General features: G+C 36.9%; 1 protein-coding gene across 2 annotated transcripts in view; it reads right to left on the bottom strand.

The window, feature by feature from the left end:
- Positions 1-15,238, bottom strand: part of HMMR (hyaluronan mediated motility receptor) — a 59,345-nt gene that overhangs the window by 28,336 nt on the left and 15,771 nt on the right. The window contains exons 11-18 of one of the 2 annotated variants that reach the window (XM_057491485.1): positions 14,750-14,964; positions 12,488-12,604; positions 8,861-9,007; positions 8,434-8,586; positions 8,250-8,349; positions 7,404-7,580; positions 6,418-6,580; positions 5,805-5,853 (exon numbers count right to left, since the gene is read on the bottom strand). In XM_057491485.1, coding sequence (XP_057347468.1) covers positions 5,834-5,853; positions 6,418-6,580; positions 7,404-7,580; positions 8,250-8,349; positions 8,434-8,586; positions 8,861-9,007; positions 12,488-12,604; positions 14,750-14,964 — 1,092 coding nt within the window. In that variant the 3' untranslated portion in view covers positions 5,805-5,833. Of the gene's footprint in view, positions 1-4,946; positions 5,854-6,417; positions 6,581-7,403; positions 7,581-8,249; positions 8,350-8,433; positions 8,587-8,860; positions 9,008-12,487; positions 12,605-14,749; positions 14,965-15,238 lie in introns of those variants that run through there. The other variant, XM_036920934.2, reaches the window with a different exon arrangement.

The following is a 15,238-nucleotide window of genomic DNA, read 5'->3' as shown; positions in this document are numbered from 1 at the left end:
CTCACAAAATCATCACCATAATCAAGATAGCAAATATATCCATCACCCATAAGAGTAATAGTATCACCTCTTATTCCTTATATTGGTAGTTTATGCATTTTTTCCCTAATCAGTCTAGCTAGAGGTTTATCAATTTTGTTGATCTCAATAAATTAACTATTTTTCACTAATTTTTCTCTTTTGTTTTCTAGTTTATTGATTTCTGCTCTCGTCTTTATTATTCCATTTCCTCTACTTACTTTCGGTTTAAATTGCTCTTCTAGTTCTAATTTTTAGGTAAAAGCTGTGGTCATCAACTTCAGACCTTTATTCTTTTGAAATACAGGCATTCAGTGAGATAATTCTGCTCTAAAATCTGCTGTAGCAGCTTTCCACACATTTGATATGTTTACTTCAATTTCATTTTGTTCAAAATAGTTTCTATTTTTGCCTTTGACTTCTTCTTTGAACCATGGCTTATGTAGAAATGTTATTTAATTTCTAACTATGAATGGATTTTCCAGAGACCTTTTTCTTTTTAAATTTTTTATTAAGGTATTATTGACATACACTCTTATGAAGGTTTCACATGGAAAAACAATGTGGTTACTACATTTACCCATATTATCAAGTCCTCACCCGTACTCCAATGCAGTCACTGTCCATCAGTGTAGTAAGATAACACAGATTCACTATTTTCTTTCTCTATGCTACACTGTTTTCCCTGTGATCCCCCACACCATATGTACTAAACACGATACCTCCAATCCCCTTCGCCTTCCCCCCCCCCCACCCTTCCACACCACCCCCTTTGGTAACCACTAGTTCCTTCTTGGAGTCTCTGAGTCTGCTGCTATTTTGTTCCTTCAGTTTTGCTTCATTGTTATACTCCACAAATGAGGGAAATCGTTTGGCACTTGTCTTTCTCTGCCTGGCTTATTTCACTGAGCATAATGTCCTCCAGTTCCACCCATGTTGTTGCAAATGGTAGGATTTGTTTCTTTCTTATGGCTGAATAGTACTCCATTGTGTATATGTACCACCTCTTCTTTATCCATTCATCTACTGATGGACACTTAGGTTGCTTCCGTATCTTGGCTATTGGAAAAAGTGCTGCGATAAACATAGGGGTGCACATGTCTTTTTGAATCTGAGAAGTTGTATTCTTTGGGAAAAATCCAAGGAGTGGAATTCCAGAGTCAAATATTATTTCTATTTTTAGTTTTTTGAGGAACCTCCATATTGCTTTCCACAATGGTTGAACTAGCTTACATTCCCACCAGCAGTGAAGGAGGGTTCCCCTTTCTCCGCATCCTCACCAGTATTTGTTGTTCTTGGTCTTTTCAATGCTGGCAATACTAACTGGCGTGAGGTGATATCTCACTGTGGTTTTAATTTGCATTTCCCTGATGATTAGGGATGTGGAGCATCTTTTCCTGTGTCTGTTGGCCATCTGAATTTCTTCTTTGGAGAACTGTCTCTTCATTTCCTCTGCCCATTTGTTAATCAGGTTATTTGCTTTTTGGGTGTTGAGGTAAGTTCTTTATATATTTTGGATGGTAACTCCTTGTCGGCTATGTCCTTTATAAATAAATTCTCCCATACTGTAGGATGCCTTTTTATTCTGTTGATGGTGTCCTTTGCAGTACAGAAACCTTTCTATTTGATGTAGTCCCATGAGTTCATTTTTGCTTTTGTTTCCCTTGCTCGAGGAGATGCATTCAGGAAGAAGTTGCTCACGCTTATTGAAAGGAAAGGAGCGACACACAGCAGCAATTCACCGGATAATTCCGCTTTATTAGGGAAAGGTGCTGGGTTATATAGGAAGGGGCATGAGCTGACTGAGGTGTCACTTCTACAGGGCTGGTGGCTATTGGCTAGGTGCTGGGATTAGGGGGGTGAGGGGTGATTGGGCTTCAGGTGGCGCCAGCGGGAACCGAGGACCCAGAAGAGAAGCAGGAAGTTCGTCATCTTATGGGTGGGGCCCTTCATTCGTGAATTGCTGCTGTGTGATGCTACTTTCCTTTCATTGGTGCCAAAACCCGGGAGACGGGACACCCCAACTGGGCCCCGTCTTCCCCCCGACACCAGCAGCAGCTTGCCCTCGTCCTCTTTTTCCGGCGCTGGCTCCTCACACTCACCACTTCTCTCTGGCCTTTGGGTAAGTTTTCCCCCCAGGGTGGGCCACTCTTCCCCGAGCTATCGCAGCACCATTGACCGTGATCGTCTGGCAAGGCCCTGACGCTCGGGGACGAGGAGGGAACTCTCCCTGCCTCAGGCCCCCCTCCAACAGCCATAAACGAGGTGACTCCTTTGCGGATGAGAACGCTCCCTCCCCCCCCCCCTTCCATTCCTTCCACTGAAAATTCCTAGTACTAGGTACCTCGGACTCCGGCACTCTGCCTTCTTAGAGAAGTCTGGGTGACGACCCACACTTCCTAAGAAACCGACTCGTATACGAGTTTCCGCAGACCCCCAAGGACCATCGGGGACGCCCTTTGTCTCCTTGCCGTCTGCTCCCAGTCCGAGGATCTCCTTTCGTCTTCCCCTGTTTGTCTCCTTCTCTGTCCTTTAGCCATGGGAGCCTCCTCATCCCTCCCTGAAAGTTCACCTCTTGAATGCCTGCTCAAGCATCTAGCCACCCTCTCCCTGACGCCTGATATAAAACCAAAACTTCTCCGTAAATACTGCTCCCAAGATTGGCCGACATACCCCCTAGACAATCACAACCAATGGCCCGCAGGGGGAACTCTTGATCCTAACATCACTCTCGATCTCTTAAACTACTGCCAGCGCCTGAAAAAATGGAAGGAGATTCCCTATAACGAAGCTTTCCACCTCCTCCTCCCCCCGCCTCCCCCCAAGTTCTCCTAGCCTGCAAGCCGTCTCCCCCACAGAAGCCTCCCGCTCACCCCCTTCCCCCTCCTCTCCTACAACAGCCCCTCCCCCTTCCTCCACCACCATCTCCTCCCCCACCTCACCCCCCTGCAGATCAAGCCTGAGCCTTTCAGCCCCCCTCTAAGTCCCAGGAGCCTCCTCCGTCTTTGCCCCCATCACCTGTTTCTCCCCCACAGACTGAGCCAGAACCCTTCAGTCCCCCACCGCCGTGGGTCTCCGCTCTCAAGATATCTTCACCTGCTGCTTAATAGCAGGTCTGAAAAAGGCAGCTCGTAAAGAGTCAATTTTCAAAAGCTCCCTCCGAGTTCTTAGACAGACTCACTCAAGCCCTATTGCAGTTTACCAGCCTGGACCCAGAAACGCCTGACGGGAGACATGTCCTTATGACATACTTCCTGGCTCAAAGCTACCCCGACATTAAAGCTAAACTCAAAAAGTTAGAACAGGGCCCCGCTACCCCACAGACTGAGATCCTAACAGTGGCCTTTAAAGTCTTCCATAACCGGGAGGAGGAGAAAGAACGCCGTAAACAAAAGGCTGATCAGGCCAATTTCCAAATGTTGGCCCAGCTGATAAAACCACAACCTGGGCGCCCCTTTACAAACAAGCCTCCCCCAGGTGTCCATTTTTGCCAATACCAGCTGTTGAAGAGGCTGTCATGTCTCCATTGTATGTATATTCATGGCTCCTTTATAACGTATTAATTGACCATATGCTTGGGCTTTTATCAGGGCTGTCTAGTTTGTTCCACTGGTCTATGGGTCTATTCTTGTACCAGTACCAAATTGTCTTTATTACTGTGGCTTTGTAGTAGAGCTGGAAGTTGCGGAGTGTAATCTGCCCCACTTTATTCTTCCTTCTCAGAATTGCTTTGGCTATTCAGGGTCCTTTGTGGTTCCATATGAATTTTATAACTATTTGCTCTAGTTCATTGAAGAATGCTGTTGGTATTTTGAAAGGGATTGCATTGAATCTGTAGATTGCTTTAGACAGGATGGCCATTTTTACAATATTAATTCTTCATATCCATGAGCATGGGATGTGTTTCCATTTATTTGTATCTTTAATTTCTCTCATGAGTGTCTTGTAGTTTTCAGTCTTTCACTTCCCTGTTTAGGTTTATTCCTAGGTATTTTATTCTTTTTGATGCAATTGTGAATGGAATTGTTTTCTTGATTTCTTTTTCTGCTAGCTTGTCGTTAGTGTATAGGAATGTGACACATTTCTGTGTATTAATTTTGTATCCTGCAACTTTGTGGAATTCAGATATTAGATCTAGTAGTTTTGGAGCATATTCTTTAGAGATTTTTAGGTAAAATATCATATCATCTGCAAACAGAAACAGTTTAACTTCTTCCTTGCCAAACTGGATGCCTTTTATTTCTTTGTGTTGTCTGATTGCCATGGCTAGGACCTACAGAACTGTGTTGAATAAAAGTGGGGAGAGTGGTCTTGTTCCCAATCTTAAAGGAAAAGCTTTCAGCCTCTCGCTGTTAAGTATGATGTTGGCTGTGGGTTTGTCATATATGGCCTTTATTACGTTGAGGTACTTGCCCTCTATGCCCAGTTTGTTGAGAGTTTTTATCATAAATGAATGTTCAATTTTGTCAAATGCTTTTTCAGCATCTATGGAGATGATCATGTGGTTTTTGTCCTTCTTTTTATTGATGTGGTGGAAGATGTTGATGCATTTTCTAATGTTGTACCATCCCTGTATCCCTAAAAGAAATCCTACTTGATCATGATGGATGATCTTTTTGATGTATTTTTGAATTCTGTTTGCTAATATTTTGTTGAGTTTTTTTGCATCCATGTTCATCAGGGATATTGGTCTGTAATTTTCTTTTTTTGTGGTGTCTTTGCCTGGTTTTGGTATTAGAGTGATGCTGGCCTCTTAGAATGAGTTTGGGAGTATCCCCTCCTCTTCTTTTTGTAAAACTTTAAGGAGGATGTGTACTAGGTATTCACTAAATGTTTGAATTACCACTTTCTACCTAGCATACTATCATTTGTGATTCTGGGGACAAGGTGGAGAGGGAGGGCAGACAAAATAACAAATACACCTTAAATAGAAGCATTAATGTAACTTTATATAATACAAGTTGAATAATTGGGTAAATAACTTAATGTGATTTTATTTTGAATTACACAAACATTAGCCAAACACCAGTAGTCAGGCAGATGCCAAGCAGTATAAGACAAATTCTTTACAGAGGTTATGAGCATAGTTTCTCAGATTTTTCAGTGTATCTAAGAATTAACTGCAGAGTTTGTTAAAATGCCAGAACTTCAGGCCAAGCCCCAGATTTTAATTTAGTGGGATGGGGATGGAATCTAGTTATCTGTAAATTATTGACCAACTAAATGACTTTTAAGAGATAAAGAGATTACTATGGAGTTAAGCATGCCCTTCTTTCTTATTTGAACAGGATAAATGGATGATGAATAGGATAGAATGAACATTATTAGGAGCAGCAAAGTAAAGCAAAAATAAACCAAGTTGTTTTAGCCTAGTTTAGAAGGTTTAGATTGGAAAAGGCCTCCAGTATTAAACTAAAAAACTTGGGGATTATAATCTTAAAACCATCCCAGGTTTCAGAATAGGGGAATAATAATATGTGAGTGACTTTTAAAGGAATGTTCATTTGATGGGATGAATTGCAAAGTTGGAAAGCCAGTTAGACAGTATAGAATGAAGTGATAAGGTAAGCATCAGGGAGGAGGTCCTAACGGTAGGAAATAAAATCTCAATAGACATACTAGTAAGAAATGTTGAATTTCCTTTTCACATATTTAAGGATAAGAAGTTAACATTAAATACAATATTAAAAAATATTCATTACACACATAGTAATAATAATGATAGCAAGGACAACAATAAAAATAAGAATAAAATCATCTTCAGCACATTTTTTTTAGGTGTATACTTGCATGATTCTTGAAACTCCATAGGAGCTCAACAGCAGTTTGTATTCCCTGGAATGATTATTAAAAAGAGGTATCAGTATTCTAAATTAAAATGAGTCTATCAGTTGTTATAAATTAAAAACAGGCATTTCCTATCTTCTGTAAGCCAGATGAAGCAATGTTTGCATTCTGTAGCATAGCTTTATTTATATTTCGTCATTCATTAATTCAATGAATTTTGATTGTCAAGGATACAAAATTCACATTCAAGAAAGACAGAAAATAAGCTTCTCCATAACTACAAATGAGACTTTTAGGTTAAAATGCTATGTTAGGCATGTGAGAGGGAATAACTCTGGTGGGGGCCGGGTAAGAACAAAAAAAGTCAGACCAGCCTTCAAAGAAGGTGGAATTTGAACTGGGCTTGAAGGACAGGTGGGATCTGGACACATGGAAAATATAGTATGGGAGGAAGAAAGAAAAGCATTTGACACAAAATCTCAGTAAGAATTGCTTCTTACATCAGAAACTGTCAACAAATTTTCACAGGTCACAAAAACAGATAACTTACTAAATGCTGTGAAAGCAAATCCAAAGGAAGATGAAACTTTTATATATTTATTCATTTCTTACCTTCTTTCAGTGGGGTTTTGAGAGTAAAATTTTCTTTACTTTCATGAAGAAAAGCCTTTGAAGGATCAAAGTGTTTGATACCCAGAACTTTATTCAATTCCTCTTGAAGTTTTGTCTCACTTTGCTTTTTTTTAGCAAGCTGAGAACGCAGTTTTGACACCTCCTATGTAAGGAAAATATGGACAATAAACGATCATTAAAGATCATGTTGGTGAAATGTGTTACTAATTTTACTGATTGGTAAACTGATCCAAAGTTGCTCATGTATCAAACCAATTAGCAAAAATCACTATTAGAAATAGGCTTTAAGGCTACAAATTAGAAAATGACTTTGAACATCTGTGACAAAGAAGATAAATCATTTAACTCTTCTTGCCATTCTACAGATACAAAGGTACCTTTCTGATACAAGGTACCTTTCATCTCCAAATTAAATGCTGAGATCAACTTCTTGCATGACAGCAGAAGCTCTGCTGACCTGCTTCTCCGCGAAACTAAGGCAACAATTTAAAGCTCCTAAAAATGGTCCTAAGGCAAAATAGCCGATGAAGAAACATCTGTTTAGGCAAATGTACAAAAAATGTGTAGAAGGACATGAAGGCCTGTGGCATTTGAACCAAGCCTGCTCCTCCTTTCCCCACTCCCAGGTTAGTAAGGTGAAAACTCCGTGGCAGACTGCAGCAGCCACGAACCCGGGGCTCCCTCTTCTCCAGCTCATAGTCACAGGCCTTTCCTGCCAGCAGGAGTAGGGCATCAGCATTTCTCATCTTGACCCCAGTGACCTGGTGCTGAGGCCGTGAGCCAAGCCCTCGTGGTTGAGAGGTAGAGAATTCTTTCTTCCATGGAACAAAGGCTGTGCCTGGATGCTGTGTGCTATTAATGCTGGGAGCCTGATCACTGTGGCCCTGCCATTCCACTTAAAGGTTATAAATAGAACAAAAAATACACCCCCCCAGTACCCTCAGTAGAACTGTTACTTTACGAACCGACTTGAGTTTGCTATTTTCATCTTTCAATTTTACAACGTGCTTGATTTTTTGCTTTAGATTTTGATGACCCAATAATTTAGCATATGAATCTCCTAGTTTATTTAGCTGCTCCTGAGCTGCACCATGTTCATTCAACAAAGCCTGTTTCTCTGCTTCAAATGCATCCAGTTGTAGCTGAAAAAGATGTTTTTAAAAATTAAAGACTTAAGATGGTTACATCTTACTCACCTCATATAAACGATAAAGAAAACTGAAGTAAAAGAAAATTAAAACAAACAAAAACCCCAATGGATTCAAAACCCAGATTATACTGACATATTCTCAGGATTCTATAAATTCCCTGAGACTCTTTTAAAAAACTTTTTGATTTTCATTTAAAAGACCACTAAAATCAAGGGAAAAAAACTGAAAGAAGGCCAGCTAGGCAGCCTAGTCTGTATCAGCCAGATCACCACATAACCAATGCTGTTCTTCTACTCTATTTAAGTGCCACGTTTAGCATTTATCTTTTATTTTTTAAGATCAGTGTGTTAATCTAAGAAGGTCATAACAAAATAAGCATCACAAATTTACATAGATGAATTATCAAAAGCTCATATCAGAAGAGCCTTCTAAGCTATTAACTTAAGTCTCTTATTAGAAGGTATTTTTTAGCCTAGAAAGGCTATATTAACAAATTATGCATAACAATTTAATAAACTTTATAAGACTTCTTTAATAGGAATTTAAATTGGCACTATAGATGCACAGCAAAATGATCTTTCAGAAAAGCCAAGCCACTGTCATGACTGTGATAGGGAACAAAGTGAATTCCTAAAACAAACACAAGGAAGTTTGACAAACCTGAAAAGGTTTTGTTTTATTATATAGTTCTTCATAAAGGAGATGCCACTTATTCATTTCCTCAGTTAATTCTGCCATTGTATTTTCTTTTCCAGATTTTCTGGAAGAGAAAACTAAGTTTAGAAACGGTATGTTAGAAAAAATCACTGAGATATGTGGCCCTCAGGTTCTAAACCTGCATTACCTTGCTTCTTTCTCTTCTAGCTGCTTCTTAAAGTCTTCCTCTTGTTGCCTGAGTTGATTCTGCAAATCAGTTACTTTTTTAAGAGAAGAAACTGTGACTTCTTTAATTTCTGCCTCTTTAAGTGCTGATTTGGACTGCAGATCTAGAAGCATCCTTGAGTTTAAGAGAGAAGAGTCCACTAAATATTTTATAGCCATTTTAACTACTTTCATTTTCTTTCCTTTACTGGTTTTTAAACTCAAGGAACTCTTCAAGAATGGTATTTTTTTTTAACTGCATAAATTCTTAATTTGCAGTTAAAGATCACCCGAAACAAGCCAGGAACTACAATTCCTTGCATCACTTAATAGCTGGCATTCAACGACATTAAACTGTCTTCCTGGTTCTAAGGCCACAAGTGTGGGAAGGTTTTACTTCTCTTACATACTTTGCATATTCTTGATTCGCACTCTCAGTTGCCAATATCTGATGCTGAACATCCTCTGCACTTTTCTCAGCGTTGGCCACTTTTTCCTGAAGTGATGAGTTCTCCAGCTTAAGATCTTCTATCTCATTAGCTGTTATTGCTTTATAGCTTATTGGAAAAAAAAATGGTTAAAGGATTTATCTAACTCCTGCATGCATGACAACTGTATAGCTGATTAGTTTATATTTATACATGTTTAGGTAAAACTAACAAATCTTATAACCTATTTATGCATTTATATAATTAAGAATTCAGTGTTTTAAGATCTGTGCTAATGAGTTTATGTGGTATGCTGTTCATTCAAAGAAAAAAGTCAAGTGCCTACTACGTGTAGGAGGTATGCATAAAGATGAAAAAAATCAACTACTAAACATGAAAATTACTCCAAAACAAAAGAAAATAGACAATCTCTGCACCTCCTCTCACAGAGTTTATGGTCTTGTGGGGAAGATAGGAAAATGCCCCTCTAGATCATGAAAAAAAGATGGAAAAATAGATGTATAATTAAATTTGTTAAGTGTTGCAAAGGACAACTACAGAGTGCCTTAAACTGATAGAACAGGGGACCCTACATTTTGGTTGGTTACTCAGGAATTTATAGTTAAGCTGAGACATGCTGGATAAAGAGGAGTTAGTAAGGCAGTTAGCAGAAAGTATTTCAGAGAGAAAAGATGCATATGTACTCATAGGCAGGTAGAACACAGCTCTTTAAGAGATGAGACTGAAACATGAGTAAGAAGCTAGAGGAATGGGCTGGTCATCACTGGGGTACAATGGGTGTGTCTGAGGGAGAAAGGGAAGACGGTAATAGTCTCTAAATCTGTGTGTGGAATACTCTGGACACAGGTGATGAATGGATTGGGGAAGGGGCATGAATGCAGAACTGAAAGACTAACTGGAAGACAATTATTTATCAGCCCAGGTGAGTGATAAAGGCGGCCTGAATTAAGGAGTTGGCAACGGTAAGATGTGAGATCTCTTCTGGAGGCAAAATTGAAAAATTCAAGAAATAAATTGGATGTTGGGAGAAAGGAAGAGAAAATAATCAAAGTTGACTCTCAGATTTATGGAATGAGAAGATGGGAAGATGGAGATGTCACTGACTGAGAAAGAAAAAGAATAGGAGACTAGAAGTAGAAAGAGATAGAAAGAAGGTCAAGGTCGTTTTGGACAGGTGATCATTAGACAATGGTGAGATAGCTAACTTGGGAGATGTCAGGCAGGCAGCTGGATGGATGGGTATGGAGCTGAAAGGAGACGTCTGGTTTGAAGAGATAAATTTTAATTTTATTAGCACACTGATGGTGAGTGAAGTCAGAACAGCTAAAAACCTCCTATGACTCTATTTTTCAAAGTAGCAAAAAGGGAAATTCCCTTTACAGGGTTGAGAACAGCACTAAAAAAATTATATATATGTATATGTATGTGTGTGTGTGTGTGTGTGTGTATATGTTATTGTATAATTTTATTTATGTTGTGAGATATAAATTATAATTAAAATATATTTACACATATACATTGTGTATGTATGATATATATGTGATAATATATCACATGTAGGAACAGATCACTGGGGATACTGGGCAATTGGTTGTCCATATGGAAAAACAAAAAATAAATTTGATCCCCCTATCATTGCACATGCAGAAATCAGTTTTAGGTGGAAATATGAAAGCGAAACTTTGAAAATTTAGAAGAAAAATGGATGACTACCTTTATGTTCTTGGGGTAGAAATTTTAAATGAGATGCAAACATGTTCACATAAAAATCTATAAATTTAACCACATTAAAGTCAGGAATTTCCATTCATCAGGAAAAATCCTTTAGTAAAATGAAAAGATAAGCCACACTTTGGTAGAAGATATTTGCAACCTATATTGCTGATAAAAACTCTACAAATCAATGAGGTGAAGATAATAATCCTATACAGAAATGAACTAAAGTCATACACAAGCCTCTTACAGAAAAGGAAGGATGAATTATTCACAATAAGAAGCCATTTCAGACCTGGAACACTGACAACATTTTAAGAAGGTTAAAAGGAAAAGAAGAGTTGTTACTCATGTCTCATTAGTGGGAATGTAGATTCTTACTCCCACTTTGTTAAGCAATTTGGCATTCAGTTTCAAAGGCAAACATTCACACATGTATGACTCTACAGTAATTCTTACACCTTTCACTAGGAGACTGTAAGTAGATTCATATGAGTACCATTAATAATAACAAAAGTAACATATAACAACCCCAAAGCCCAAAGTGAGAAAGGATTAATAAAACTGCTATGTTAGTAAAATAACATATTCTATACAGTTACCATGAACAAACTATAGCATTAGTCAACAAAACAATTTAATCCTAGAAACATACATAGTGTAGAATAAAAAGACGAGTTTCAGGAAATAGCATACACTATAATGACATCTTCTGGTGAAGTTCATGATAAAGCAACTAGATAATATATTGTTTGTATGGTTGTACATTGTAAAATTATACACAGGAAAAAAGAACGAAAATAGTTAATGTAGGCTTTGAGATGGTGTTGTTGTTGAGGGAAGGCATGAAGATAGGATATTGGAAGAACACACGCATATATACCTACATACATACATACATATATATTATATATGCACCAAGTTTTTGAAAATCTTTTATTAATTGTCTTATAGGCTTATGCATGTTGATTTTACCTTTATGCTTTGTAACTTATGTACATGTTGCATATCTTTTGTATTTATTAAGTATATTAAAACAGATATAAGAAAGAGACCTTCCCCCAAAATGATCTAAAGGAAATTACAAATTAAAATGTTAACAGTCATATGCTCTTGGTGAGAGATGTTTAGGTATTTGCTATCTTATGTCTTGCAATTTGAACACTCCCAGCCCTAAAAATAAACTTTTCTTTTAAAAAGGGAAAAATAATAAACAGATGGGATAGGAAGCAAGGAAGTGGATACAGCATATAGGGAATCTTCTATATGTCAACAAGATGGACTGTAATGAGTAGAACTGAGAGATAAGAAGGGTGTTGGGAGTGAAGGGTATTGGCAGATAGCTGCAGAAGTTGTGGTGGAGAGGTTATTTATAAAACTGATGTATTATAAAGGTGAAAGTACAATAGCATGTTCTTTAATACTGGAAAAAGTCTAGCAGAAAGGTTGAAAATTATGAGAGACAAAGGATAAATGATAGAATGATGTCACTGAAGGCTAAAAAGACTATAGGACACTTCTGTAATAGGTGGAAGACAGGACGAGTATAAATGCAGGTGTGCTTATAGGTTTGATAACGAGGAAATAAAGTCTTCTGAATTCTTCATGAGGGAAATGATGACATCAGGGGAAGGAAACAGAATTGCCAAAGGTTTGAGAGTGCATGAAATGTGAAGTGGATAGTCGGAAGGAGAAATTTCTACATACAGTAAAGTTACCAGGTAATGCTACATGTCCATAATGTTGATCATTATGGGATTTACAGTAATGCTGACCATTCTAATTGTGTGATTGTGATTATTTTTTCACAGATCTCCCAAGGTAAACACCCTTCCCTGCTCATATTATATTTGAGAGTGCAGGTCCCCTCCGTACCTTTCAAACTGAGCAGTAACATCTCCAAGGTTTTGTGCTGTACTATTACACTTTTCCTGCAAACGCAGGAAGGCCTGAGAGTGGGCAGCATTACTCTTCTCCAGTTCAGTCTCTTTCCTAAGAAAAAGGAACAATTCAAAGACAAAATTCTAATCACACGCCATTACCCTAAAAAAGAGATTAGTATTTATCTTTGGCACTATGGTTCATGCATCCCGTATCTTCATCTTTGCACAGATCTAAATTTAGGACCTGCCTCCAATAGCATGTTTATTTATGTACTAACTTTTTTTCTAGTTTCATCTAATCTTTCTGCTCTTACTTTGTTTCATCCTGATCTACTTCTTTCTTTCTTTTTAAAAAAAATTTTTTATTAAGGTATTATTGATATACACTCCTGATCTACTTATTTCTATATTTAAATTTTGTAGTTATATATATTTATGTAAGTAGTTTAAACATTTATTTTGGAAGAAGCTAATGTAAAATGACTGTAACAGAATCTTATTAGCAGTAGCCAAGACTAAAGAATGAGGAGTACTAGTTAAAGAACTTGGATTGAATATAAAGTCTAATTCTCTGCATTTAAGCAATACTAAATACAGTTAAAGGCACTTCATTTAAAAAGTTCTTTTGAAAAAAGTTTATAGCTCTATGTAGATTTATTTTCATTATACCAATAGCCCAAATAATAAATTGTTACTCAAAGATTCAATGATAATATTTCAAAAAATTCTGACAACTTATTTAGTGGATTATTTTATATAGAGAGAATAGCTTTTAAGTCATTTTTATTAATATATATTACAAACCTCAGAATTTTTTGAAATATTATCATTATATATTACCGAAATGGTCATAAAATTCTTAAGATAAGCATATGATGAGCTGAAAGAGATCTTTTAAAAGAACATATAGAACTAAAATCTGTACATAAGCTTTATTCACTTACAGACTGTCAGACACTGAGACAAGATAAACAGAGCTGATCAAATTCATTCTGTAATGAGGATGGGATTTAAAAAATATAGACACCTCAGCTAAAAGCAATCAAATAGTATTAAAGGGTCTATAATAAAAATATTCCCTTCCCTGTCCCCTAGAGGAATCACTTTCATTTCTTAGTTTTGCTCTCATTCCTGAAATTTCGAGGCTGGAAGAAATCTTAGAGATCATCTAATAAAATCCTTTTGTATCTAATGAAAGAGAAAATTAAAGAAATTAGGATTATTTTGCTCTGCAAACAGTTCTTTGAGTTAGAATAAACCATTGTCTCAAAGTTCTTTCCTCTCTGAAACTGAAATCAACTTCAGTTTCTTAAAAGTGGCTGTTCCCTGAGACTGCATATATATAACAATTCCCCTAATTATACTTTGGTACTGTTCCCCAAAAAGCAGGAACATATACAACCTTGGTGTTCATTTTATTACTAATCACAAGAAAACAGAAAAGGGATTATTAACAGAAATATCTCACAAGAGACAGATACAGTTGTGAGATACATTGCAATTCTGTAGGTTCATGTATAGTCAGTCCTCTGGCTCTTTGTTAAAAATATTTTAGTGACGAAATTCCCAAGGATTCAAGTAACATTAATATTTTACTTGCAATTTGAACTCAACAATTAACCTGGATATTTTAATTTAAATAAATGTAGTAGGTAAGTGTGCATAATATGATGAGAATAAGATGGATCAAGAGTAAAAGAACAAATCTGAGATCTCAGTCTTTCTGCTTTTTTGAATGTTTCCCAAATTTAGTTGTTGTTTCCCATTTTACTTTTTTGGTTGTTACTTCTGAGTGTTTGTACTCCCTCAAAAAGGTAACTAAGGTATAACTTATACTACATAAACTGGTGTACATATAGGCAAAAAATGGAAAGGTTTCTTATTTAAGGAAGGGATTCTTATTTTTTTGTTTTTTCTAAATTCATTATTGCTGTAATGCTGATGTTCAACAATTTTTAGACCACCTAAGAGTAGTAAAGGAACCCTAAACTTTGGTATTTGTTTATAACATTCTCTTTAGTTAAACCTTTGGCCTTAAAAAAAAGAAAGGCCACTGATTCAAACTTTGGCTGTTATACTTATTTGTCTGTATATCCTATGGATGCACTTGACCTCTCTGTGTTCATTTTTTACTTAGAAAATAATGTCAACTGCATCCACTTGCATGAGTCATGTGAGAATACCAAAGAAGGTATTAAAAAATATTGTTTAGCATCTGAAGTTATATGTAAACATGAGGTTCAATAATACACACCCTTTCAGCTTTTCTTTCAGGAGTTTTAGTTCTTCAGCTTGAGATTTTGTTTCCTCTTCCAACTGTTTGACCAGCCTTTCAGCTTGTTCTTCCTTCTGCTGTAATTTATCTAGCTCATCCAGTGCTTGCTTTAATTCTTCCTCAAAGAGATTCTTCTCTTTAATCATTTCCTCTTGAAAAGAACATAGCTTCTGCTGAAGACTGGCAGACAGTTCCTACAGCCAAATAGAAAACCACTAAAATAATTTGAAATGGCACTGTGAGCTTTTACTAAGGACAAAAAGAAGTATAAAAAATGAACATTAAACGTAAGAGCCTCAAGGAAATATGAAAAATGTAGATATAACTTTCAGTTTGTCATATTCTACACCTTGCTAACATGTAGTAAATGTTAGTTCAGTGTTTTATCTATGTAACACACATTTCTTGTAAAACTAAATTCCTATTTTAAGTGACTTTTATGATGAATTTTTTCATATGATAGTATAT

The sequence above is a fragment of the Manis pentadactyla genome, chromosome 2, assembly GCF_030020395.1.
Source record: "Manis pentadactyla isolate mManPen7 chromosome 2, mManPen7.hap1, whole genome shotgun sequence".
In the NCBI taxonomy this organism is placed as follows: Eukaryota; Metazoa; Chordata; class Mammalia; order Pholidota; family Manidae; genus Manis; species Manis pentadactyla.
The sequence above is the reverse complement of the archived record's forward strand: the minus strand, read 5'-3'. Positions and strand labels throughout refer to the sequence as shown.